Below are 26,728 nucleotides of genomic sequence, written 5' to 3'. Positions count from 1 at the left end.
GCAGGACATCTGTGACAGTTTGATGAACCTTGAATGGATCAAGTACAGAAGTTCAAGGTTAAAAGTCCTGTAATATGGAAAGAATACTATCCCTCTCTCAAAGAATATTTCAAAGTACTGATATACAAAGTAACCTTTTATAGTGAAGTCTTTCCTTCTGCAGGGGTGGAAATAAAGTGAAGCATATGCAGGTGCTCTGGGAATTATCTTGATTGGCTGCTTTCAGGGAGCCCAGGTTCGTGTCTGGACCAACCTGAACATCTCCTTTGGAATTTATTGGCTTCGTCAATAATAATGCTTCACTTAGCACCTCCTGGCCCAGCACTCTGCTAGGCACTTTATATATATTATCTCTTACATGATAGCTTCAACTGCCAACCACTGCTTTAGAATTCCTATTTATCTATAGAAGTTATCGAAAGCAGACATTTCCAAATTTACATTTTAATTTGATTTTCAAAAAAACACAAACTTTTGAAGTGGATTTGTCTTTTTCAGATAGTCTCTATTAACATATTCTATTAACAAATAGGTTATTCTAGTCACAAATTCATACTTTTGTGAATATACCGCTTTTATGAATAGACCAAAGTTATATCATATTTTTGCTCCATAGTTCAATTCTAAATTCTAAATATGAATATATTTAGTTTTCTGAGGTACCTTCATGCTGTACAGTAGAAAATCGACAGAACACTATAAACCAACAATAATGGAATTAATAAAAATAATTTTTAAAAAAAGATGAACTAGTTTATCAAAAAAAGAAGAATATAAACTAAAAAAATGCGTTAAAAAGAGACAGAGTGTAGTTTTGTGAGCTTAGATCACTTACTTCATGGTATTTTACTTCATTTACCTTCATTACAGTACCTTACTCAGTATAACGATAATAACTAATCTCTACTCTATTAATGTTTTTTGATTTTTTGACTTTAAAGGTATATAAGATATTTGGTGTAGGGAGATATTAACTGCTCTGAAATTTGAATAATTTGTTAAAGTTTAATTTGTTATAACCATGTAAGTTAAAATTACATAAGCTCTGAAATATGTAGTACTAGATATAGGCAGTGTTTCACATACAAAGGGCAGGAATTTGCATATTTTCAGTTCCCACCCCATGGAGGCTTCAAAATATTTTCCTTAAATTAAGAACATCAATATTTCCTGAAATGTGACATTCCAATGAATGAAGCAACACTATTGGTAAATGATAACAATAAAACAACTCTTTTTTTAACAACGGGCCTGTTTACAAATTCACCATATATTTTGATGTTTATTATTGTCAAGGTAATTTTTTTATTTTTTGATATTTTGGCTTCAGCCGAGGTATGCAGCTGTTCCTAAGCCAGGAATCGATCCTGTACCACAGCAACAGCAATGCCAGATCCTTAAGCACTAGGCCACCAGAAACTCCTCAAGATAGCTTTATAATAAAGAAAATAATAATAAACAGATACTCATGTCCTAAATGTGGTAAATTCTATTAAACAATGAAAGAATGAAATAGCTCTTTTCTCAAGAAGCATATTTTAGTCTGCTTTCAGATGAAATACGTTTGCTGGTTTTGATTCTACACTCTTGGCAAATAGAATTCTTATTGCTGAGTCTACGCAGATTGAGACAAGTAAAATATTTCAGAACTTATCCTACTTTTAAAACCAGAACTGTCACAAATCATTTATAAGAGGTACCTCAGTTTTGTGTCTTGCAATATTAATGCTCTAGATGGAGAAGCCATTATCTCTTTTCAAATAAAGTAATTCAGCATTTCACTTAGTCTCATTAAGTAGAATACTGTGGTATCATAGGTCAAGTTTTTCTGGAAGTGGACTCTTTATTGGGGCAGTATCTTCTGTGAGGAGTGAGAGATGCAGAATTGGGCAAAGGGAGAAGTTGAAGTGTGATGCCGTCACAACAGAGGCCTCAGTCTGTCCCAGATTCTATGAGAAGCTTAAGAGCTAAAATAGGGCTTCAGTGTCACCCTGCCTTGAGGCAAGGGAGAGAGGCCATTAAACCCCTGCATTAATCTGCCATTGCATGGGATGAAGCTTGACCTTGACCCTTGACCCAAGAGCATCTCAGGTGAGAGTCATCAGTGGCAGCCCCCCTGCCCCCCTAGGGGGGCTGTGTGCCTTGGTCCAGAAGGGGGCTATGGGGAGCACACTAGAGTATCCACTACACCAGGATTTGCAGGGCAGTTGGCTAAAGAATATGTGGTCACATGCCCTCTGTTTTCCAACAACCTTTTAGGTTTCTCTCTTCAAACAGATAGGAAGGGATGAATCCAAATAATATCCCCAGCTCCCTCCCACCCCATTTTATAATTCTTCTTGGATATTTTTTATCCCCTAAGTAGGACACCTCAGTTGCAACACTGAGAGAGGGCTTTGAACTGTATGTATAAAGAAAGGCAAATGGAATGAGTGTCTCAGAGGAAGTGGGGTGGGAATCAACTTGCCTTAGCAATCAAATCAAAGTGTATTTATTTATTCTTTGTTCCTCTCATCGTGGTGGATAAGAAAAGAAGCTTGAGCTTTTCCTGAAGCTCTTTGGATGTCCTGAACCAGAGGGGGGCCTGTAAATAAAATAATTCCAGAATGTGTTCCTGTTAAATTGCATTCTTGTAATTTTAAGAGTGGACTATTTCTATGCAACCAGCATAAACAGCTAAAGAGTTTATCAACTTAATTTTTCTCTCCATGATATTATGTGAGCCCGTACCTGGTTTACTGAGGTTTTAGGGTCAATCAAGGTAATGAATGTATACCTTCTGCAAAGCATGATGTGACACAGACAGTAATTTAAAATGACTTATTTAAAGCTCACTCTTATTTGTGGACTTGTTAAACCACACCACTGATTTCAACTGAAACTTATTTTACTTCTGAGTTTTCTAAAGATTCACCCACCAAAATTTTATTTCGGTTCTTTAACTTTTCATCAAAAGAAAGATTGTTAGCAATACTAAACTTATGACAGGCCTATCATCCGAGTTTTATGAATGCCCTCTCTAAGAACGTACACCACCAGGTGGACAATAAAATAAGTTTACGGTGTGCTCTGGTGAATGTAGACTTGTTGTATTTTGCTTTTATTTCTGTTTGTTTTAACACCTTCCCTCTATTTCTTGACTTGTACTACTTTTTATTTTAAGTGGTTTCCTGATGCAAATGTGCAGTTGTCGGCCTTGTTGTTGAGGAGTGTTTCAAGAGGGAAGTAAAAAAGAGTGGGAAAAATACTGTTTTTGTTAATTTGGCTCCAGCTGATTTTATACCTGCAGCCTGGAGAACTAATGATGTTTTTGGTATGGTTAATTAAATCCTGTGTGGATGGCTTCTGTTATCAGTATTAAGTCAGCCACCTTGTTAGTAGAGCCTCTGGTCCAATAGGGTTGGCTTTAGCATGGAAGAGTCATTTTTTCAAATGTTTACCATTGTCAGGTAAAGCAAGGGCAAGATGTTGGTCAGTTGACCAGAACTGATATTGAGATTTGTAAAGATGATTGGTACGGGAATTCATGCTACTTTGTTTTAAAAACAAGATGGCAGGCAAGTCAGTGGCACAGACAGGAAACTTTCTTCTTTTTTCTGTCTCCTAGAATTCTTTTCCATGAGAAAGGAAAAATCCCACTGCATTTTGTTTTCTTCATGCTTTTTGGATTCTCACCAGCAGGTTTTTACAGTCTGTTGCTTGCCTCTCAGATTAAAAGAATGCTGGCATATTTTAACAGTTTCCTAGGATTCAAACAGTCTTTAATTAACAGCAAATTGATGTTTTGGAATGTTACCAAAATAGGAGAGACTGAATACGGAGGTGGGCTTCTGTCCTTTGAGCTTGAGTCCAGTGGAGTCCTAGAACAGGGGGCAAAGGTGTGACTCCCTTGCAAACAGACGACTACACACTGGTATGCAAAGGAGATGTCTGTGTTGCCATAATATTACATTGCCTGCTCATTGGTGACCTTCTACATTCCACCTACTCGTGACTGGAAAGGAGGCAGGTAGTCTTGAATGTTCAAAGCCATAGGGGTGCTGAGTAGCTCAGAGATCACATGATTTGTAGCTGGATTTGTTGGTTTTAATCCTCCAGTTGCCTGGGCAGTAAGGTACGGCTGCCTGTGTTTGTGGTTAAGTTTCTTTTCCGTGCCAGGTTCATGTCATCTTGCTGCCAGAGCTTTGGATGGGGTGGAAAAGAGCAGCTCTGTAAACGAATCACTCAGACTGGATGCATACTTTGAGCCGAAGTTCATTTTCAAAGAAGGATGGGGGAACATCGGAGGAGTTTTCCCTTGGAATCAAGGGATCTTGGTTACAGGTTTGTTGCTGACTGGATCCAGAGCTCTAGGAAGGAGAAGAAGGATGGGTTGGGGAGTATGAAATGTTTGAAATTTTAATAATTACTTACATAACCAGATAGTTACAATCCAAGAGGGAAAAGGGAGCAGCTCCATTGGCTTCCTCTGCTTAATGGCACATCTGCTCCTTGGCCAGTTCCCAGTTGAAGTCAATACACTCCATGTCTTGTTTTTTCCAGTGACCCATAAAGCTGGCCTCTTGGACTCAAAAGAGACCTTGGTGTTTGTGTGCCGTGCGTTTTATATGCACAATGTCCCTGATCACTCCCTTTGTTCTCTGTGCAGGTGGTACATGCCAGAGTCCTGCTCTCCCAGCCCTGGTCCGTCCACCAGCCCCTCCTTTGCAACCATCGCTGGATATTAAGCCGTTTCTTCCCTTTCCTCTTGACACTGCGGCCGCAGTCAACCTCTTCCCCAATTTTAACGCGGTAAGTCCCATGGCCAAATATGCATATGCAAGGGTGGTAGGTACTGGGAAACCTTAAGGGCCAGGGGTGAGCTGGTCACCACCTTTGTTTTACTCTATGCTTTACTCCATAGCTTGTCTGAAAGCCCAGCAGAGTTAGTTGTCTGCCTGGTTGTGTAAGATCCCCAGAGCCAGGCTCCTTCAAGGGAAAATAAAAAAAAGATTCCATCTGATTGGGTTGATCCTGAGTTCATGTTTCCCTTTTAGTGCCTTTCTGGGCAACAGTAACCATTTTATTCATAGTTTAACTTGAGTTTTAATGAATTTGATAGAGCATTTGAATTCAAGTAGATGTCTGAAAACTGAAATGCATGTTTCCTCTCTCTGGGCCTTCTACTTTAATTTTTAAATTTGTTATTTCTCTAATTTAATAAAGAAGACCCTGATAATTGCAAGAGTGATACATTCCATGTTTAGAGCACATTTTTCCTCTTTAACTTGAAACAACTTAGGGTTCTAGTAGCATGAATTTTCACTTTTTTCCTTCCTGTTCAGCTACAGTTCCTCAACTTGTCTTTCTTAAATGACTTTGTTTTGTGGGCTTTATCAACAGGCTTCTCTATGCCAGTTCAATACTTACTTTCCTCTGTTTTCACTCCTAAGCATGTCTTTGTAAGTTGGCAGATTCCTCATATTCATCATGGTTTTTTTTTTCATGTGTGTGTGTTTTTGTACGAAACGTGACAATATTCTTAGGATGGAAATAGAAATAAAGGTTGAAAAGGTTAGAAGCCTGTGAGTGACATTTTTTTCTAGTATCATCTGATTTGGCTTTCAGCAGCTGTATAATGCAGGTCTGAGTTTATCAATGACAGGACATGTCAACACAACCAATGCAAAGGGGATTAAGAGTGCCCAGTGAGCTAAATAATACAGATTTCTTGTTGCGACATTTTGTCCGCATGATGGATTAAAAAAAAAAAAAAATCTGCCCACAATTAGATCATTCTCCTTGAGGAGACAGAAGTGAGTCTTATTTTCCTTAATCATGCTTTTTCACAGGGACTTTGGACATGCCAGTGAGATGATACAGTTATATGCTAGCCTTTACTAAGACCAGGGACAATCACAGTAATTGCTTTGCTTTTGGGGGCGTGAAGTGTTTTTTCATAGGAATCTTCTTTTGAAATTGATGGAACAAAAGTAGAGCAGCATAAAGATCAGATTTCCAAAGTAGAGTTTTCTAATTCTAGGTATTTCAATAAGAGTAGAAAAAAAAAAAAAATTGCTGGGACTCAAATTTCCGGACTCTCGAATGACCATACTAAAGTGCCTGGGTTTCCTCCCTCTGAAATCCTTGCCTATTCCACTGGTAAGTGCCTTCCTGGCACCATCCTGCTTCCCAGACACCCAAGCATGATCCATCAAGGAGCCTTACCTGGCCTCTGAGACTGCGTGGCATCCTGTGACTCAAGTCTCATGTCCGCTTTAGAGGAGGTAAGGTACAATTCCTGGAAGGTTGTGAAAGGCTGGGCTAAAATTTTAATTTGCCCTTTGGGAAACATTAAAAAGCAAAATGATTAATTTGATTGACAATGAGTATTATTTGTCATAAAAAAATGATATCAGTGATAGCTTGAGCCGTAGGTCACTGAGCCAGTATCATTACCCTCTTGGCTACTGCTTCCTCATCTTTAAAATAAAGGGAGTGGACCTGATAATCTCTTCCTTTAGGGTTAAGGTGTTCAAAATATTTGAGCTTTTGTGGATGAAGGCAGCTTGGTGTGCTGGTCCAGTTGCACTCTGAGCTAGACTAGCAGTCCCAGAGTTGCTCACTCAACCATCATCATGACCTTGGGTAAGTCACATAATTCCCATGTATCTCAATATCTCTGTTTATAAAAAGGACTAATAATCAGCCTACTTCATAGGCTTGTGGTAATGATTAGGTTTTAAAACAGAGCTCAGTCTGTAATGAACACTATTTGAGGGATAGTATTATGTCCACAGATAGCCTGTAAATCCTCATTTCGATTGTGTAAGTTCACCAACTGATTGCCATAGTTTTACTTGGTTCTTTTTTTTCTGTGATTGATTTTGACTTGGGTTGGTATTTGTTCCATTTAAAAAAGAGACCCTCTGTTGCTATACCTGTTGGTTATTGCTGCTAGTCAAGCTAGTCATGGGTTCATTTACTCTTTACTTCCAACTGAGGGGAATGATTGCAAAGCCCCAAATCCAGTAGCTTTGGACTGAGAATTAGAGCATCTCTCTAAGTACTAGCCTGAGTTCTTGATTTGGTAGCAAGTGTGAATCTCAATCCACAAATTCAAGAGTGTATTGAATGTAACTTTTTATTGCTGTTAATCGATTTTATTTCTGGTTCAAAAGCCCATTCCATTAGTCTTCAGGAAAATGAAATTTAATTGTTTTAGGATGTGCTGAAGTTCTGGAATTTAACAGATTGTCCACCCAACTTTTGGTGGGAGACTTCCTCTGTTCTTAAGTATCCACATATATGATGGAATAGTGAGTCCCTGGTGAGCATGACTTTTTAGATCCCAGCTCTTGACTTTGGACATGAACTTGTGAGGCTTCAGTGGTTCCTCCTACCCAGATGTGCCACACTGCTATTATCTCTTTGCTATCCTACAGCCTTCCTTCATCTGACCTTTTGAAACAAAGTTCAAGATGGTCAGAGATGGTTTTGCTGTTACATTACTTCTCTGAGAATGTAAGAATAGAATCATCTGTCTTTTTGGGATAAGAGGTGGCAAATAGTAAAGGAAAAAAATTAAACATATACATGTAAAAAATACATAAGTGGATATCTCTGATTATTATCCTTAAATGAGAGTATAAACCATTGGGTTCAGATGTGAGTCAGGAAAAATCATGTAACATTTGTTAAAGAAAAAAAAAAAGCACAGTTAGGAGAGCAAGAAAAACAAGTGTGGGGTCTGATCTGGGCTTTGGATATAAAAAATAGGACATTCAATAAAACTATTAGGAACCCTTAAATTACTTAAAGCCAACTTTTAGGGAATAGCAACAGAAGCTGCTCCCTGGACCTAAGGATGTTGTATCTCTGGATGTTCCAGTAGCTTTCAGACAAAAGAAATTGTCCTTGAATTCCTCCATGAACCACCTCTCTATCAGTCAATCTCTTAAGACATTGTAGTTTCAGTGATTAGGACAATACTTGTCTCAGAGATCCCATTCTGTGTGTGCATTTCTTGAAATAAACCAATTCTGGAAGTAGGTAAATGCCATTTAGTGAAGAAATATGTCTTTTCTAAGTAGTATGAGCTTGGTACATTTGGTCAAACTGCTGTTTATCAAGCTTCTACCCTGTGCTAAGAACAGTAATAACAAAAATTAGGTTATGACCTCTGCCATGAAATAATTTAGTTTATAAAGGAAAGGCTGGACAAATAAAGAAATATTTATAAATGTGGGTGCTTTTCTAGAGAATGATGTATAGGTTAGAATGGCAACTCAAGGACAGGAGAGAAAGGCTGTCCTTATGGTTGTCTTAGTGGAGGTTTGGTGAGAAAAACAGAAACTATTCTAGGCTTGCAAACAGGAAGGGAATTAATATAAGGATTTATATGCTTATAAAACATGTGGAGGAACTGGGCAAACAAAGGTCAGAGAAGGCTATTGCTGGCTCTTAGTTTTTCTACATGCTTTCATGGAGTCAGGAAGTTGCAGAAATACAGGATGCCGAGTAATCCCAGTTACTCTCATCCAAATCCCACGAAATGCCTCTCTTAAGTGGGATCTAAGACAGAGCATTGCTAGCAGAGATCTGTGAAAACATAAGCCTCAGGCCTCCTGTCCTTGGGTGCAGGGAGGGGAGGCAGTGCTGAGTTGCCAACAGGCTTGACATGATGGCAGAATAAAAAGGACTATGCGAAATCAGAAAAGGGGAATTTTTCTGCAGTCATGGGCAGGAGTCTAAATCCATTGGAGCCCTGGTGAGTTGTTCCATAAAATGATAATGAGAAATATCTCTTAGGTTTGTTATCAGGAGAGAGAGCTGAGTTTTAAAATGCTGAAGATGGAACCCCAGAATGGGCTTGTGTTAAGACCTTGGATTGCAAATCAAAACTGCAACGAGTAATCACCTCACTGGGTCAGGATGCCACCATCAAAATGTCTACAGGCAATAAATGCTGGAGAGGATGTGGAGAAAAGGGAACCCTCCTACACTGTTGGTGGGAATGTAAATTGGCACAACCACTGTAGAGAAGAGTATGGAGGGTTCTTTAAAAACTAAAAAAAGTACGTTGTTTACATTGGAGTGAACTAGTTTTAAAAAAAAAAAGAAAAAAAGCTATACTCTGACAGTTTTCTCCAAGGGTCTCAGAGAGTTTGTTTGTCTTTGTTTTTGTTTATTTCTCTAACATATTTTCTTCATATTCTTCTCAGTAGTCATGACAATAATGAACATTCAGAATGTCATTGAAAATGTCCAACTTTTGGAGGATGTGTGGATGGGGGTGACAGTGAACCTGACTCCATGCTCCCCTCCCACGACTGTACTTCTTCCTGGCACAAAGATTAAATGAGTAAGCACAACCAGATACTCAGTAAATACTGAGTCTTGTTTCTTCCAAAAGATGCACCACAAAGTGTAAGGAGGTCACACAGAGGGCAAGGGGGCAGAAAGCTGTGCAAATTCAGGAGAGGAATGTTTTGCTTTTAGTTTGCTCTGGTTAATATATTTAACATTTAAAAAAAAGGCAAATGAGCATAGAAAATTTGACTCTGTGCTGTTCCTCTGTATAAAATGATTTCATTACCAGAGAGGGAGCAAATAAGGTGGAGGGTGGGGGAAAAGAGACACTGAGAGAGAAAAAGATATCAAATCCTAGCATCTGACTCTAGTTCTTAATTTTCAAAAACACCAACCCTACAAACAACCACACTTACAAACTTGAATGTGTTCTTAGTTTGTGTTTGAAGTTTTATCATTTGGTAGGCAGGAAAGTGAGCTTTAGGTGTTTTGTAGAAGAGTTTCCCATACTTTTTGATTATATGAATCATATCTGGAATCGTGTTAAAATGTAGATTCTTTTATGACAGGATATTGAATATAGTTCCCTGTGCTATACAGTAGGACTTTGTTGTTTATCCATCCTGTATGTACTAGTTTGCATTTGTTAATCCCAAACTCCCAATCCTTCCCTTCCACACCTTCCCTCCCCATAGCAACCACAAGTCTGTGTGTGAGTCTGTTTCTGTTTTGTAAACAAGTTCATTCATCTCATTTTTCTCAGTGATATCAAATAGTATTTGTCTTTCTCTTTTGGACTTACTTCACTTAATATGATGATTGCTTGGTCCCTCCATGTTGCTACAAATGGCATTACTTTATTATTTTTATGGCTGAATAGTATTCCATTGTATATATGTACCACATCTTCTTTATCCATTCATCTTGCAATGGACATTTAGGTTTTTTCCATGTCTTGGCTATTGTAAATAGTGTTTATATGAACATAGAGCTGCGTGTATCTTGTCGAATAATAGTTTTGTCCAGATATATGCTCAGGAGTGGGATTGCTGGATCATGTGGTAGTTCAATTTTTAGTGTTTCGAGGACCCTTCGTACTGTTTTCCATAGTGGTTGCACCTACATTCCACCAAAGGTGTAGGAAAGATCTGTTTTCTCCACATCCTCTCCAGCATTTGTTATTTGGAGACTTTTTGATGATGGCTGTTCTGACTGGTGTGAGGTCGTACCTCATTATAGTTTTGATTTGCTAAAATGCAGATTCTGGGGTAGAGCCGCCTGAGATTTTGAACATATGTGGGTAGAGGGGAGGGGAAGCTGGGAGAATGAATATATACGCTGAACAATTCTTACCCTCCTGGAGAGTATTTCTTCATTCATGTGACAAATCTTTACTGAGGGTCTACTATGCCAGGCCGGTAGGATTAAGCAGCAAAACTAACAGGCTAATTCTCTGCCATTATGGAACTTACCTTCTGGTATTTGTGTGGTGGGGCATTGGGGGAATTTGAAGTGATTGGTTGCTGCAGCTGTACTTTAAGCATGATCTTTCTATGGTTAGGGTTTATTTTTAATTTTTTAATTAAAATAAAGTTGATCTACAGTGTTGGGCCAATTTTCTCTGTATAGCAGAGTGGCTCAGTCATACATAATGAATACATTTTTAAATATCATTTTCCATCACGTTCTATCCCAGGAGATTGGATATAGTTCCCTGAACTATGCAGTAGGAACACATTGCTTATCCATTCTAAACATAATAGTTTGCATCTATTAACCACAAACTCCCAGAACATCCCACTCCCTTTGCCTTCCCCTTTGGTAGCCACACGTCTGTTCTCTATGTCTGTGAGCCTGTTTCTGTTCTGTAGATATGTTCATTTGTACCATATAAATTTTTTTATCTTTTTTTTTTTTAGGGCCACATCTGTGGCATATGGAATTTCCCAGGCTGGGGGTTGAATGGGAGCTGTAGCCACTGGCCTACACCACAGCCACAGCACTGCCAGATGTGAGCTGCAAGAGTATGTGACCTACACCACAGCTCATGGCAACACTGGATCCTTAACCCACTGAACGAGGCCAGGGATTGTACCTTCATCCTCATGGATAGTAGTCAGATTCGTTTCTGCTGAGCCATAATGGGAACTCCCATTTGTGCCATGTTTTAGATTACACATATTAGTGATCTTGTATGATATTCGTCCTTCTCTTTCTGACTGACTTCACTTAGTATGATAATCTCTAGCTGCATCCATCTTGCTGCAGATGTCATTATTTTGTTCTTTTTTATGGCTGAGTAGTATTTCATTGTATGTATGTACTACATCTTTTTAATCCTTCATCTGTCAGTGGACATTTAGGTTGTTTCTATACCGTGGCTATTGTAAATAGTGCTTCTGTGAACATAGGGTTGCATGTGTCTTGTCGAATTATAGTTTTGTCCAGATATATGCCCAGGAATGAAATTGCTGGATCATGTAGTAGTTCTATATTTAGTTTTCTGAGGAACCTCTGTAGTGTTTTCCACAGCGGTTGTACCAATTTACACAACCATCTATGGTTGTGTTTTTATCTCCCAGAAATACTAGGAACCTTGCTTGTAGGGTGGCATTGTTTAGAACTGTGGTTATATCTGTCTTTTTTTTTTGGAACACCTGTGGCATATCCAGGGCTAGGGGTCAAACCTGACTTAGCTGTGACCTATGCCACAGCTGTGGCCATGCTGGATTCTTAACCCATTGCACCATGGTGGGAACTCATAGGTGCCATTTATTGAATGCTTATTACGGGTCAGGTCACTTGCATCCCAACTGGTTAAAAGTAAACATTTTTTAATGAAATTTTTAAGCTTTTATGTGTGTCACAATTTCAAATTTGTTGGTGAGAAAAATACATGAATGAGTTTTGCATTCCTTTATTAATTCAAGAATTTCTTCATTCTACAAATTTTTGAGTCTCATCGGTATAATCCTATACATTGAAAAATGTGCCTTCTAAAAATAGCTTTATCCAAAGTATCTGTTGTAAGGATAGCACTGTTCGAACAGTAAGAGGAAGAAGAGGTACTTCATCTCTTACTCACTGATTCACTCACTGGGCATTTCTTAAGCACTAACTTTGTGTCTCATACTCTGGTAGACCTAGAAATGCAAGAACGAGGATAAGAAGAAGGAGGAGGAGAGGAGAAGAAGAGGAAGAACAGGAGGAGGAGAGAGAGGAGGAGTGATCTTTGTAATTGTGATATTGACCTAGTTGATTCAACACTCATTAAAACATTCTTCTATGAGCAAGTGCTAAAACATCTAGATAAAAAGCATTAAATTAGACCACAGACTCTATGCAAACATTTTGTAAGTAAGTGCTACCTGAGTCAAGGGAAGGAGAAGTCACTTGAAGGTGGCTGACAAAAGCGATATGGTAAAGGTTTAATTTGGGATCTGAGATCAGTTCCATATGTAGCTTACTTACGAAAGTACAGAGCCTGGAATATCACTCAACACACATTTCCTTTTTTTTTTAAATTGAAGCATAGTTGATTTACAATGTTGTGTTAGTTTCAGGTGTTCAGTAAAGTGATTCAATTACATATATTTTGTATATATATATATATTCTTTTTCATATTCTTTTCCATTATGATTTATGACAGGATAGTGAATATAGTTCCCTGTGCTATACAGTATGACCTTATTGCTTATCTATTTTATATACAATAGTGTATATCTGCTTATCCTAAACTCCTAATTTATCCCTCCACCACCACTTTCCCCTTTGGTAACCAGAAGTTGGTTTTCTGTGCCTCTCAACATTCATTTTTTTTTTTTTTTTTTTTTTTTTTTGTCTTTTGTTGTTGCTATTTCTTGGGCCGCTCCCTCGGCATATGGAGGTTCCCAGGCCAGGGGTTGAATCGGAGCTGTAGCCACTGGCCTACGCCAGAGCCACAGCAACGCGGGATCCGAGCCGCGTCTGCAACCTACACCACAGCTCACGGCAACGCCGGATCGTTAACCCACTGAGCAAGGGCAGGGACCGAACCCGCAACCTCATGGTTCCTAGTCGGATTCGTTAACCACTGCGCCACGACGGGAACTCCTCAACATTCATTTCTTGAATGAATGAGTGGAGGGCAGGTAGATGCGTGATAGATAGACAGACAGGAAAAATGCATGACAGGTAACTAATAGAAGAAAAAGAGCCATTACAGTTGTATCATAAGAAACATGATTGGAGGAAATGTCTCAATGAAAATTTTAAAAGCCTACTCATTGTCTCATGCATTAGATTATTTCTAATTGAAATTATTATTTTATGCAGTTACTAGGAAACGTAAGGCACCATAGCATCAAGCTATCCTCTTAATGTGCGTTTATAATTTTATGTTGGTTCATGTATTTATTTACTCCAGTTGTGTAAAAGGACAGCGAGTTAGAAATCCCAGTGATTGCCTACAGAGTGTACCTTAAAATCAGTCATTTATATTTTTCCTCAGCTATTTCATTTGAGTCCAGAAGGGCTGTCACCATACAATATTAATGAGGCACTTTAGAACTGAAAAAAAAGGAGATCAGGAAATGTGCTTCACATGTAGAGATTATTCTATAGGTTAAATATGCATTTACAGTATTACAGGTGAATGCCAAAAATGTAGAACTCAAAATAGAAAATTTCAAAGTCAAGCCTTTGTTATCCTCAGATAGATGCCTTTCAGGATCTTCATTTCCTCCATCTTTAAAGTGGAACTGCTACCATATTTATGGGCACACTGTCTCATTTCCTTTCAAAAAGTTTTGGTTGTTTGTTTGCTTTTCTTTTTTAATGGCTGCATCACGGCCTATGGAAATTCCTGGGCCAGGGATCAAATCCAAGCCACAGCTAAGACCTGTGCCACAGCTACACCAACACTGGATCCTTAACCCAATGCTCTGAGTTGGCTCATTGAACCCACACCTCCACCGGAGCCACTGCTGTTGGATTCTGAACCCACTTTGCCACAGCCGGAACTCCTCAAAAATTTTTCTTGACTTTCGCCCTCCCCTGTGGCTCTGTCCTCTGTTACCAGTTCCAGCTTTAGAGATGCCTCTCCTCCTTCAGCCAGTGTTGGAGTTACAGAAACAGTGTTAATCACACCTCCACTTGTCTGATTCAGAGGGATATCAAATAAATTCAGTTTACACATGAATAACTGTTCTTACGAAGTTTTTACAACTGCCACTGTCACTAAAATAGGTAGGGAGTCAAGATAAAATTATGGGTAGAAAAATAAACCTGTCTTTCTCAGTCACAACAGGTAGAAAGTGTGGAAATTGTGCAGGTGAAAAATGGCACAGGAAATATGGTCTTGATGGCTAAGTTCCTGGTTCTTTGAAGACAAACGTAGCGGATGACTAGCTGGTTCTGTGTGTTGTGTGCCGTATTTGTACAGCAAAAGCATCTTAGGCAACATATGGTTATGAAATCTTACATATTTTCGGCTGAAACAGGTATGTAAGCATGTTTGCTGAGCCCTACCCCTGCCTGTGGAAACTAGAAGTTGTAAAAGTCAAGCCTACATAGAAGGACTTTCCAGCACAAAATGGCTTAAATACAGGATGTGGGAGTTCCCGTTGTGGCGCAGTGGTTAACGAATCCGACTAGGAACCATGAGGTCGCGGGTTCGATCCCTGCCCTTGCTCAGCGGGTTAACGATCCGGCGTTGCCGTGAGCTGTGGTGTAGGTTGCAGACGCGGCTCGGATCCTGCGTTGCTGTGGCTCTGGTGTAGGCCGGTGGCCACGGCTCCGATTCGACCCCTAGCCTGGGAACCTCCATGTGCCGCAGGAGCGGCCCAAGAAATAGAAAAAAAAAAAAAAAAAAAAAAAAAAAAAAAAAAAATACAGGATGTGTAGGCTTGAGAATAAAAGGCTAAACAATTGCACAAAGCACAGATATCTTCTTATGTTAATGTTTGTTTACTCTTTGACCAGGTTACATATTTTCCTGCCCTTCAAAATGTGAGAACAAAAGAATGTCCCTCAGTTCTCTTTCCCTGCCACTCAGTTCTTGCTTTAATGACAACCCATGTGGTAATTTGCTTTTATTTTATTTTTTTTTGTATCAATCCTTGCAGTGATATTTTGAGTTATGAATGTGTTCCTATCACTAGAGATGGAGACATATTACATATTATATACATATTTTCCTTTATCAGTAAATCTAATCATAATGAGTTGAGGTTTTGCTCTTACAAAAATATGTATTTGACCTGTTTGTTAGTCTGACTTTCTTACTGACATGATCCTGGGCAAAGAAGGAGTCTTCAATAAGAGACTCTCTAAGCTCCTAACTTACTGTCTTATCTAGCGGCTCTTTGAGACATCTCTGCTTCACACATAGATATAGACAGTTTAAAATTGAAGGAAACTTTTTCTAGTTAATTTGTGTCTGCTCCAATTCACTTATTTTATAGATAAGCCTGGAAGAATTGAGAGATTCCCAAGTTCGTGGCTCGTAAGTGGTAGCGCTAAGAGAAAACTGAGATTTCTGACTTCTGTTTCTCACGGGGATGCTAATCACTGAGTCATAGCATTGGGGGTTGAATTGTGTACTCCCCAAATTCATAGCCTACAGTGCCTAAGAAGGGGACCACATTTGGAAATAGGGTCATTGAACATATATTTGTTAAGATTAGATCATTAGAATGAGCCCTATACCATTTTTCCTTCTAGAAAGGGAAAATTTAGACACAGACAGATGCAGAGGGAAGATGATGTGTAGAAACACAGGACATGTTCTAGAAGTCACGAAGAGAGCTCTGGAGCAGATTCTTCCCTCGCAGCCCTCAGAGGGACCCAGCCTTGCTGACACTTGATTTTGGACTTCTGGCTACCAGAACCACGAGGTAATACATGTCTGTTGTTGAAGACATCCACTTTAGGATACTTTGTTATGACCATACAAACAAGAAAGGATTCTTAAAGCCATCTGGTCCTACCTACCCACACTTGCATCCTACAATGTTTCTGACAACTTGCCATCCAGCTGTTTGCTTACCTATCTCCAGTGATGATAAATAAACCTACCCCTGAAGGAGAGGGACTCTACACCATAGGCCACCTACATTGTAAGGGAGCTCTCTATCAGAACCACTTCAGGCTCTGAAATTACTATAAACCAAGGAAGAAGTTAAAACACAATAAATTGCTTTTTTATAAAAAATAGTTATTATCACAAACAAGGGCTATGAAGGAAGGCAATTTTATATGCACCTTTAAAAAATCTTAATTTCATAAGAGCCTTACATATTATAGGTTTTATCTGGATGACATACGTTAGGAAACCCAAAGATATGAAGTAAATACCTTTTGCCCCAAATTACACAATTAGTGAGTCCCTGAATCATGGCTAGACTTAGTGCAGTGGTGCAAGTCCAGTGCATCTTCATCCACAACATAGTGAGTTGACGGCTTGCCTGCAAAGAGTTGCAGTTTTTTTAATCATCTGTCATCTGTTGCTACACATTATAAGCTAATTAACCAAATAAGCTATAAGTCCTTAGAAGGCTTAGCTCCAAGGAAGTAAGCTATTTCCTAAATAACATTCTGGCTGTGACTGGACAATTACAAAAAAGAACATTTAGAGCTTCAGTGGACTGTGCATGGTATCACTGTCACAGGCATCCGTGTTATACACAGGCAGTCATTGTTAGGTGAATAAGTAACTTTAAGTGGTAATAAATTTAAAAATCTGTTCCCATCTTAGGAGTTCCTGCCATGGGGAAGTGTGTTGAGAATCCTACTGCAGCAGCTCAGGTCTCTGTAGAGGTGCAGGTTCAATCCCCAGCCTGGTGAAGTGGGTTAAAGGGTCTGGCATTGCCACAGCCACAGCTAAGGTCACAGTTGCCGCTTGGATTCACTCCCTGGCTCCCAGGAACTTCCATATGTCATGGGCATAGTTAAAAAAAAAAAAAAAAAAGAAAATGGCAGTTATAACCAAAGTCTTAAACGATGAAGGAAACAATGAATCCCTGAAATTAAAAAAAAAAAAAAAATTCCATCTTTTTTTTTTTTTTTTTTTTTTTTTTTTTTTGTCTTTTGAGGGCCCCACCCACGGTATATGGAGGTACCCAGGCTAGGGGTCAAATCGGAGCTGTTGCTGCCAGCCTATGCCAGAGCCACAGCAACATGGGATCCGAGCTGCATCTGTGACCTACAACACAGCTCACAGCAATGCCGGATCCTTAACCCACTGAGCGAGGTCAGGGATTGAACCAGCATCCTCATGGTTCTAGTCAGATCTGTTTCCACTGTGCCGTGACGGGAACTCCTATTCCATCCTTCAAACAGGCTTTTTAAGACTCAAGCCCCATCTTCACACATAAGAAAGCAATTCTAAACTTAAAATCCAAAAGGTCTGAGTTCTGTGTCTAATACTATATCTATGGCAAAACCCTGAGTTCTCCTTTTGTTATCTGTGAAATTAGAGTAACTGCATTGACCTCCTGGAGTTCCTGTCATAACTCAGCGGTAACAAACCCGACCAGCATTCATGAGGACTACGGGTCCGATCCCTGGCCTTGCTCAGTGGGTTTGACCCCTGGCCCATGTGTTGTGGATGTGATCCTAAAAAGCCAAATAAATAAATAAATGAATAAATAAATAAATAGTATTGACCTCTTGAGAGTGTCTAAAGATGTTAAAATGGGAGGGTACTAAGGAAATAGTAGGCATTAAGGAAGTCTCTTGAATTCTCAACTCTGGGCTCTTAGGGAGCATTTTTTACAGCCTCCCAAAGGACGATGATTCCTTGGCCCCTTACCTGATGAAACTCCCTGAATTCCACTCTGGCCAAAATTGGTGGGAAAACTCCTTTTCACAGCAAGGACAGATGAAGGAGTAACCTACTCATGCTATTTTTTGAGGAAAGCTGCACACTTTCCAACACAAATGTAAAGAACAGTGGTCATTGTCATCGTCAAAGGAATGAGAACCTTTTGCCGGAAGACAATTCTGTTTGGTGACCCAGTGCTTCTCAAAGTGTGGTTCTCTGACCTCTACACACTTGTCCAAGAACCGATTGATTCTGGTTCCTCAGTGAGATAAGTAAGCGCTGAGATGAGAGTGAGCAACATTTAGAAGATTTCATAGCAATTAGAGCAAATAGACATCTATTGAAGCTAGTAAAGAATTATGGCTTATCTTTGACATATCCTTGTCATGTAATTTTTTTTGGTAATTCATTTTTTGTTGTATTTCATAAGAGTTCTGGCCTGTTGGTGCTGGGGGAATGCTGGCACTTCAGCAGGTATTTGGGAAGCACTGCTCTGTTCCCGTTACAGAGTTCCACCTACACACTGAAAGTGAAGGGGATTTTGAAGCAGTTATTAAATACAGATTAAGTCGCACAGTGTGTGATTGACGAAGCCACAAATACAGTTTGACTCAAATTCCTTTAGCTCCACCCAGTTTCTCTGATGCTGTGAGGTGTGGCCATGGCAGATGGCTCTCTCTGAAACTCATCAATCAAGACAGTAGTAGAGACAAAAGTAGAGTAACTTGTGTTTTGCTTCTCTCTGAAGCATAGCCGTTTATGTCACATTTTATCTCGAGTTTGGGCAAATAATAAAGCAGTAAAATTAGAAGTTAACTCTTGAGCTCCTTTTTTTGGAATACTCTAAAATGGAATTTATTTCAAGAACCTCGCTGAGGGATTGTAAAGAAGTAAAAAACAAAAAAAAAAAAGGAAAATTTAAGTGACTTTATGGAGAATAAGATACTTCATTATTTTGATTTCAAGATTCAAATTATTTTTTAACTAGAAATTAGAATAAACAGTCCAGTAGTACAATAGGTTGGGGACATTTTTTAAACCAGTTTTTCAAAAGCAATCACTCAGAAAAACAATTTTACCGAATATCCTTGTGTTCTTTAGAATATCTATACGTACCTACTGTTTAGTGCTTCTGCGACTTTTGTTACCTGCTACTGTGAAAGCAATAGTCCCTGCTTTTCTAGGAACTTGGGATAGGCAAAATAGATAAGAGAGGTAATCATCTCTTTCTGGCACTTTCCAAATTTACAGAATTTATATACTCAAATATATAGTGCTTGTGTATGATGGGCTATGGTGGAGAAACTGATCTTTTATTTATTTATTTTTTCAGATAATCCTACCTGTTTTTTAAGTTAAAAATATCAGAAGGTTCTAATTTGATTTAGAATCAACTTAATTAATTTTAACTTAAATAGCTCTTAGACTACCTGTTAGGTCCTGTTGACATACTCTGGTTTTGAGATCCTAGTTTGGATCTCAGAGGCAGAGAAAAACAGTAGAATGATTTGGAGCTTAGAGTTTGCTTAATTCTACTTTCCGAAAATCATAGTAAAAATTCAGAATTTTCAAGAAAATTATATATACACACATATATATATATGAAAAAAAGTAGAATGTTTTGGAGCTTAGAGTTTGTTTAATTCTACTTTCCTAAAAATCATAGTAAAAATTCAGAATTTTCAAGAAAATTATACATATACATATTTATGTTTATCATGTATACATGCTTTTTACTGAGGATCATGGTTTAAAATAATAGTATGTAGAAAAGTCTGGTACATGTGTTTCATGAAGATTAACTCAAAGCAGCAGTGTATTTGTTTTGTTATGGTTTTTTTAATGGCCATACCTGTGACATATGGAAGTTCTCGGGCCAGGAATTGAATCTGAGCTTCATCTGCGACCATTGACTGCAGCAATGCCAGATCCTTTAATCCACTGCATCATGCCAGGGATCAAACCCGCACTTGCACGTGACCCAAGCTGCTGCAGTTGGATTCTTAACACACTGCACCATAGCAAGAACTCCAACAATGTTTTTATTAGTCAAAAAAAAAAAAAAACACTAATATGATTATCAAAGGAAAAATAGGTATATGTACATTGAGATCTATTTTTATATGTGTTCTAAAAGGCATTTGAAATGAATTGTTTTATGTGGAAATATCATAAAAGCATAATGTTTGGTAGGGAGGAAAAACAAGTTACAGGTTGTATACAGAATTATAGAATGTGTGTGTGTGTGTGTGTGTGTGCATGCGCATGTGTGTTTTCAGATCTCGTGGCAGTGAGAGAAAAGAGAGAGAATGAGATTAATTATCAGCATATGACAAAGTGGCTGGAAGAACATACATCAAATCTTAGTTTGCAGATGGCCCTGAGGAGTGAGTGAGAGATGGGAGGACTGATGAGGGAAACAAAGAACACTTGACCATGTCTGCAGTGTTCAAGTTTAATTATTTAAAAAAGAAATATCTGTAACAAAAATTGAGTTATTAATACATAGTTTTTCATTTTGGGTAATCAGTACATAATCATTGTGATATTCTATATATCTTAGGTATTAGAAAAAAAACTTTTCAAATTGTATTAGTTACAAATATCTTCAGCAAAATACTTCATTGCACCAGGTACCACCTATAATATATGATTAGTGGAGGGCCCAGCTACTATTAATCCATAGTTGTGTCCCCAGTTTGTATTTTCCAGTCAACATGTCCCAAGCTCTGAGATTTCTATGTCTCACTTAGAATTTGGCCTCCTGAAAGGCCTTCTAGTAGAGCTATTTAGATTAATATCTAAGTAGAAAGGCTAACACATGGATTCTTGTTACCTTCTACTATTAGAGAGATTGTAAAGCCAATTGGAAAATATGTTGACCAAGCTTGGCAACTTATTCCTAAAATTCAATTTTGAATTTACCTTATTATAGACATTTTCATTTAAACACTTGCATCTTCAGTGAAGGTCAAAGAGGTTAGGAAAATTTCTGGATGTTATAGTTAACACCAATTGTAATGGAATTTGATTGAGTGCTCTAGGTAATAGCAAGTTTCATAGCACAGTGCCATGGTATTTCAGAGCCTTGGGCAAATGAATACCACCATTTAAACGTTGCCCTTTGATTGTTTCTCAGAAGTGGTCAATTTTATTTACACATCCTTAAAACATGTTGGTCCAGCCAGCAAATTTAAAATGTCAAGGTGATTCTTAATTTTCTTTTGAAAGAAAGTTCATTACAATTACATTCTTTTTCCCCCACCCTTTGTTCTGTTGCAAGATTGAGGATCTAGACATAGTTCTAATGCTATTCAGCAGGTCCTTAATCTTTAAGTTGTTGAAGGCAAATTTTTATTTTAAAAGCCAGGGTTATTTGAATTTATCACGCTATATCTGCCATAGAACACCTTCATGAAGTTAAAAAAGTCCAATTTCAATTTAAAGTTGATTGAATAGACTTGTCCCTACATTCAACCCTTATTCTAAACAATTTGAGTAACAACTTGTAGAAATCTCTCCTACCACTAACAAAAAAGAAAGAAATCCAGACCGCTGTGCTTCCAAATACAAACAGTTCATTTTCTCCACACAATAGAATCTAGTGATCACAGATATACTATATGGTACAGCTGATTAATATATTTAGTTTTAGTTGACTGAAAAGAATGAAAATATCATAAACCAGAACATAAGTGAAGTAATATTGTATAGGCTTTTAGCCTCAGAAATTTTCTTCACTTTTTTCTGTTTTTAAAAAAATGGCAGATAGTTCTATGAGCCTCAAAATTTTCAGCAAAAATAAAAATCTAAAAGTTTACATACTCCTTAAAAAGGAAAACAGCCCACATCAACAATATCAATAAACTTCAAATTCATTGACTACTTTTTTCGTCTGTTCAAAGGCAAAAGCGCTATTCTCAGAAACTCAGTATGTCCAGAATGAGGAGAAAACACTCAGTGCTTTGTGCTGAAAAGTTCTAGGACTCTGCTAAGAGAACATGAAGAACAAGGAAGCTTAAATTGCTCTCAGAAGTCTTTTGAAAGTGTGATACATTGTGTATGTTATCCCAAATAGTGTCTCTCTCGCTCATGGGTGCCTATGAATGGTTGGAAGGAATTTTTTTTAATGTATGTTTCAATAGAAATTTCTCCAAAGACAAACAGATGGCCAAAAAGCACAGGAAAAGGTGCTCAACATCGCTAATTATTAGAGAAATGCAAATCAAAACTACAATGAGTTATCACTTCACACCTTATCAGTCAGAATGGCCATCATCTAAAAGTCTACAAATAACAAATGCTGGAAAGGGTGTGGAGAAAAGGGAACCCCCCTGCACTGTTGGTGGGAATGTTAATTGGTGCAGTCATTATGGAGAATAGTATGGAGGTTCCTTAAAAAACTAAATACAGAACTACCGTATGATCTAGTAATCCCACTCCTAGGCATATATCTGGAGAAAACAGTAACTCAAAAAGATAATGTACCCCAATGTTCATTGCAGTACTATATACAATATCCAAGACATGTAAGAAACCTAAGTGCCTACCAGCAGAGGAATGGATAAAGAAGAGGTGGTCCATGTATACAATGGAGCATTACTCAGCTATAAAAAAGAATGAAATAATGCCATTTACAGCAACATGGATGCAAACAGACATTATCATACTAAGCAAAGTAAGACAAAGACAAATATCATATGACATCACTTGAATGTGAAATCCAATAAAAATAATACATAATAACTTACTTGTAAAACAAAAAAACTCAAGGATTTTGAAATCAAACATAGGTTACACAGGGAAAACTGTGGTGAGGAGGATAAATTAGGAGGATGGGAATAACATATACATATTACTGTGTGTAAAATAGATAACTACAAGGCCCTGCTGTGTAGCACAGGGAAATCAACTCAATATTCTGCAATAACCTATCTGGGAAAAGAAGAATGTATATATGGATATGTATAACCAATTCACTTTGCTGAAACTAATACAATATTCTCAGTCAACTATACCTCAATAAAGTTAAAAAATAAATAAATAAAAATTAAAAAGGACTTTCAGGACTTCCTGTCATAGCTCAGTGGTTAGCAAATGCAACCAACATCCATGAGGACGCGGGTTCGATCCCTGGCCTTGCTCACTGGGTTAGGGATCCAGCATTGCCATGAGTTGTGGTGTAGGTTGCAGACGCACCTTGGATACTGTGTTGTTGAGGCTGTGGAGTAGCTCCAATTGGACCCCTAGCCTGGGAACTTCTGTATGCTGTGGGTGCGGCCCTAAAATACCAAAAAAAGGACTTTCAAGCCTAATAAAGAAAAATAGATGAATATAACCATTCCTCTCTCTTCTTCATATTGTATTCCATGTTTTTACCTGGTTAAGAAGGCTCTGCAGGAGTTAGCAGAGAGAGGGGTATTCTCTTTAGTCTTTTTAGAGCCAAGGAAACATAGAAGAATGTCCTGAAGAAAACTATTCATTACAGGAGTGAAGAAAGATGTTCCAAGTTGCGTTTTTGGCTTCTGAAATCATTTCTGGGATTTAAAGTTGGCAACACATGGAATTTGTTTATATTTAATATACGATGCCATAGTTTTTTTGGAAATGTTGATTACATATGCAATCCCTCATATTCTGTTTTGATTCTGGTCACCCTTCCCATTTCTTCAGGTTTTAAAATACTAGGACTCCAGGATGCTTCCCTGTTCATCATGTCTTTGGATCTTCTTGCCAACTTCTGTGTTTGACTGTAAATATGGTAATTAGTTCTGCGATCACTGTCTGATTCCATATTTAGTACATTGGCTTGCTTCATTGGAGGCTGTTTTCTTTCTATGGATGTATTGGCTGGTTGGTAGCCATTATTTTTAACTGCTGTTGGCAACTTGTATGTGTCTGTAGTGATGTGGAAGAATAAATGTCAATGGATTTCTCTCATATACTTAGTGTATCTACACTGTTTTCTTCTTTTGCTTATTTTTTAAGAATGACATAAACAAAAATGTTATAGATGCATAATGGTCCAAAAACATCATTAGAAGAAAAATGTGTATTTTATCTGTAACCTTTAAAAATTGTCTTTATGTGGAACATTGATGTGTAAGGACCTGACCTAAGGAATTCTGCTATAAAATCATTAATACAAATTTCATAACTGTGATCTTTGCTCTCACAAATGTTGGCTCTTGATAATATGAGTATTAAGTATAAATGAATGTTGGGAAATGAAAGAAACATTTATAAGTATATAAATGTGCTTATCAGGTCAATATAATGGCAGATAATATCGAACCTCAAATTATATAACTAGTAGGGAATAAACCGAAAACTTTGATAATAACTAGTCTCATTTCAGGTGTTTAGGACATCAGGATTCCATTATTATTTTACATTTTAAAATATAAAATATTCATATTATTGTCATCAGAATGGGAATTGCTTATTTGTTGGAATTAACACATTTTTCATGGGACTCTTCAAGAACATGGTGGCTGCCTATTTCTCTGCAACTTTTTACTGGCTGATTAATTCAATAAATATTGTTACTGTCAAATTTCTAGTCATGGGAGATAGATGATGGCCAAGACCAAATTTTTATTTTCTAAGATCTTAGAGTCTTGATCCAGGGAACCTGAAAAATTTTTATTTTAATTTATGAATCAGTAAGCACATATATTACGTAACTAATATAACTCAGAGATGCAAACAACACACAATTTATAAATGTTTGAGGAATGTTTAGAATAGAGGAGGAATAAAGTTCATAATTTATTTGAGGAGGAAGGCATAAGACACCGATACATTTTATGTAATTTAAGTAGTAAATTCAGTACTACTTATTTGACATTGATTCCTTTTAATGAACAATTGGCTTTTATTTGGACAAAGCTAAAGAATCAGAAGAAATTCTATCCCATCACTTTATCTTTTAGGTAACTTGCATTTATGATAAAAGAGCTATATCCAGTTTTAATCAAACTTGGTCTTTAAGCTATTTAAAGCACTCAATAGAAGGACTGGAACTTTAAATATATTCTAGTTCTGGAGAGTTGCTTTGCCAAGATTCCTCCTTGTATAAATGGAAATTCTCATGGAATGAGTTTCTTTCATTATATCCTCAGAAAGGACAATTAGTGTCACTTTTGGTATGATAGCTTTTGATGTGGTTGGACAACCTTTCCTAGGCAATTTCGGCAAATTTCCATGAGGTCAGCCCACTAAGTAGTTCCTGGGGACATGAATTCATAACCACTCCCTTCATAATCCTCCAAGAGTACAGCATGTCCACGTCATGTTATAAACCACAGAACAGAACACCCTCTGGTGACATCCAATAGCCTCCTTTTCTTCCAGAACATTCTTCTCATTTGCCTTCTAACCTTGTCTTGCCCACAGGGAAGTAGTGTATGTTCACATACTTTTAAGCTGTAAAGAAATGTATTCTGTAATCCATGCTGTTTTTATTCACCTTGTTGTATAATGTGGGAGCAGGGATCTTGAGTATCAGTGTGCAATTAAACCAGAGTACATACTTCTATTCTAACAGAGTCACATGGAGGAGCAAGGCTTAGAGCTTCAGGCAATGCGTTTGTGGTCAGAGTCTAAGGTTTACATTCCAGGATCACAACTTACTAAATCTTTAATGTTGAAGTCGCTTGATCTCCCTATGCCTCAGTTTCTTCGTCTATAAAATGGAAGTAATACTGCTAATGGCCTCTTGGGTTATTTGTGGGTTAAATGAGATAGCACAGATATTTTGCGTACTGGAACACACCCAACCTTGAGACCCCTGTACCAGTTTTGGATAGTTGTGACAATGGCAGTGACAATTGCTCCTTTGTCATTTCTTGATAAATCTTTTCCAATTCTTTTGTCACACATCCCTTAAATCTGTTGAATTCCTGTTATGGGGATGTTTTGATTAAGTAATCATAAAAGATGTGTAAGACTCCTACAGATTGTAGTTGGCAGTTGTTCCCATCTGCAGTTGTTATCAGTGTTTACAGAAAACTAAAACTATAAACAAGATTTTGATTCTCTGCTTTTTCTTCCCACCTTGATCTGGGTGAGAAGCAATTTGCACAGCAGATCTGCAGTAAGTAACTGCCTACAGGTCCCAGCAACTTCAGACCTCCCAAGTCTCTCTCCTCATCCTTCAGGTTCTTTGCATGCAAACTATTCTCATAGAGGAGATTAAATGAAGTGCTCTCCAGATTTGTCAAGTCTTAATGAGAAAAACTGCTTTAAAATAAATTTTAATAACGCATCTTAAGTAACAATTTAATCAGTTGAATTTTGCACCGTTTGTCTTAATAGCATTCTGATGAAAAAGATCAATGATTATTTTATTCTGCTCAGCCTATAAAATTGGTAATGGATGACATATAATATTATAGCACATAAAATCTACAGTTAACTGTAGACAGTTGTTAACCTGTTTTTTTAAAGCTACATTTAAAATGAAAAGTGATGTACTTTAAGAAATTATTTGGTTCAGCTAGTCAAGAATATAAAGGGAGAAGCACATTTTATCACCACAATTAATTCCGTGGGTAAAAGAAACAGGCTTATAGGTAATGAAAATGGAACACAATCATTGTTTTAGGAATTCGGCTCTGTTAATAGGTGTT

General features: G+C 37.8%; 1 protein-coding gene across 4 annotated transcripts in view; it reads left to right on the top strand.

The window, feature by feature from the left end:
- The window catches only part of ZNF385D (zinc finger protein 385D), a 979,895-nt gene that overhangs the window by 730,771 nt on the left and 222,396 nt on the right, over positions 1–26,728 (top strand). For all 4 annotated transcript variants that reach the window (XM_021069746.1, XM_021069745.1, XM_003132072.5 and 1 more), the window contains one exon: positions 4,649–4,791. In XM_021069746.1, the coding sequence (XP_020925405.1) occupies positions 4,649–4,791 (143 nt within the window). The remainder of the gene's footprint in view (positions 1–4,648; positions 4,792–26,728) is intronic.

This window comes from Sus scrofa, chromosome 13 (genome assembly GCF_000003025.6).
Source record: "Sus scrofa isolate TJ Tabasco breed Duroc chromosome 13, Sscrofa11.1, whole genome shotgun sequence".
In the NCBI taxonomy this organism is placed as follows: Eukaryota; Metazoa; Chordata; class Mammalia; order Artiodactyla; family Suidae; genus Sus; species Sus scrofa.
This window is presented reverse-complemented; position numbering and strand designations above follow the sequence as displayed.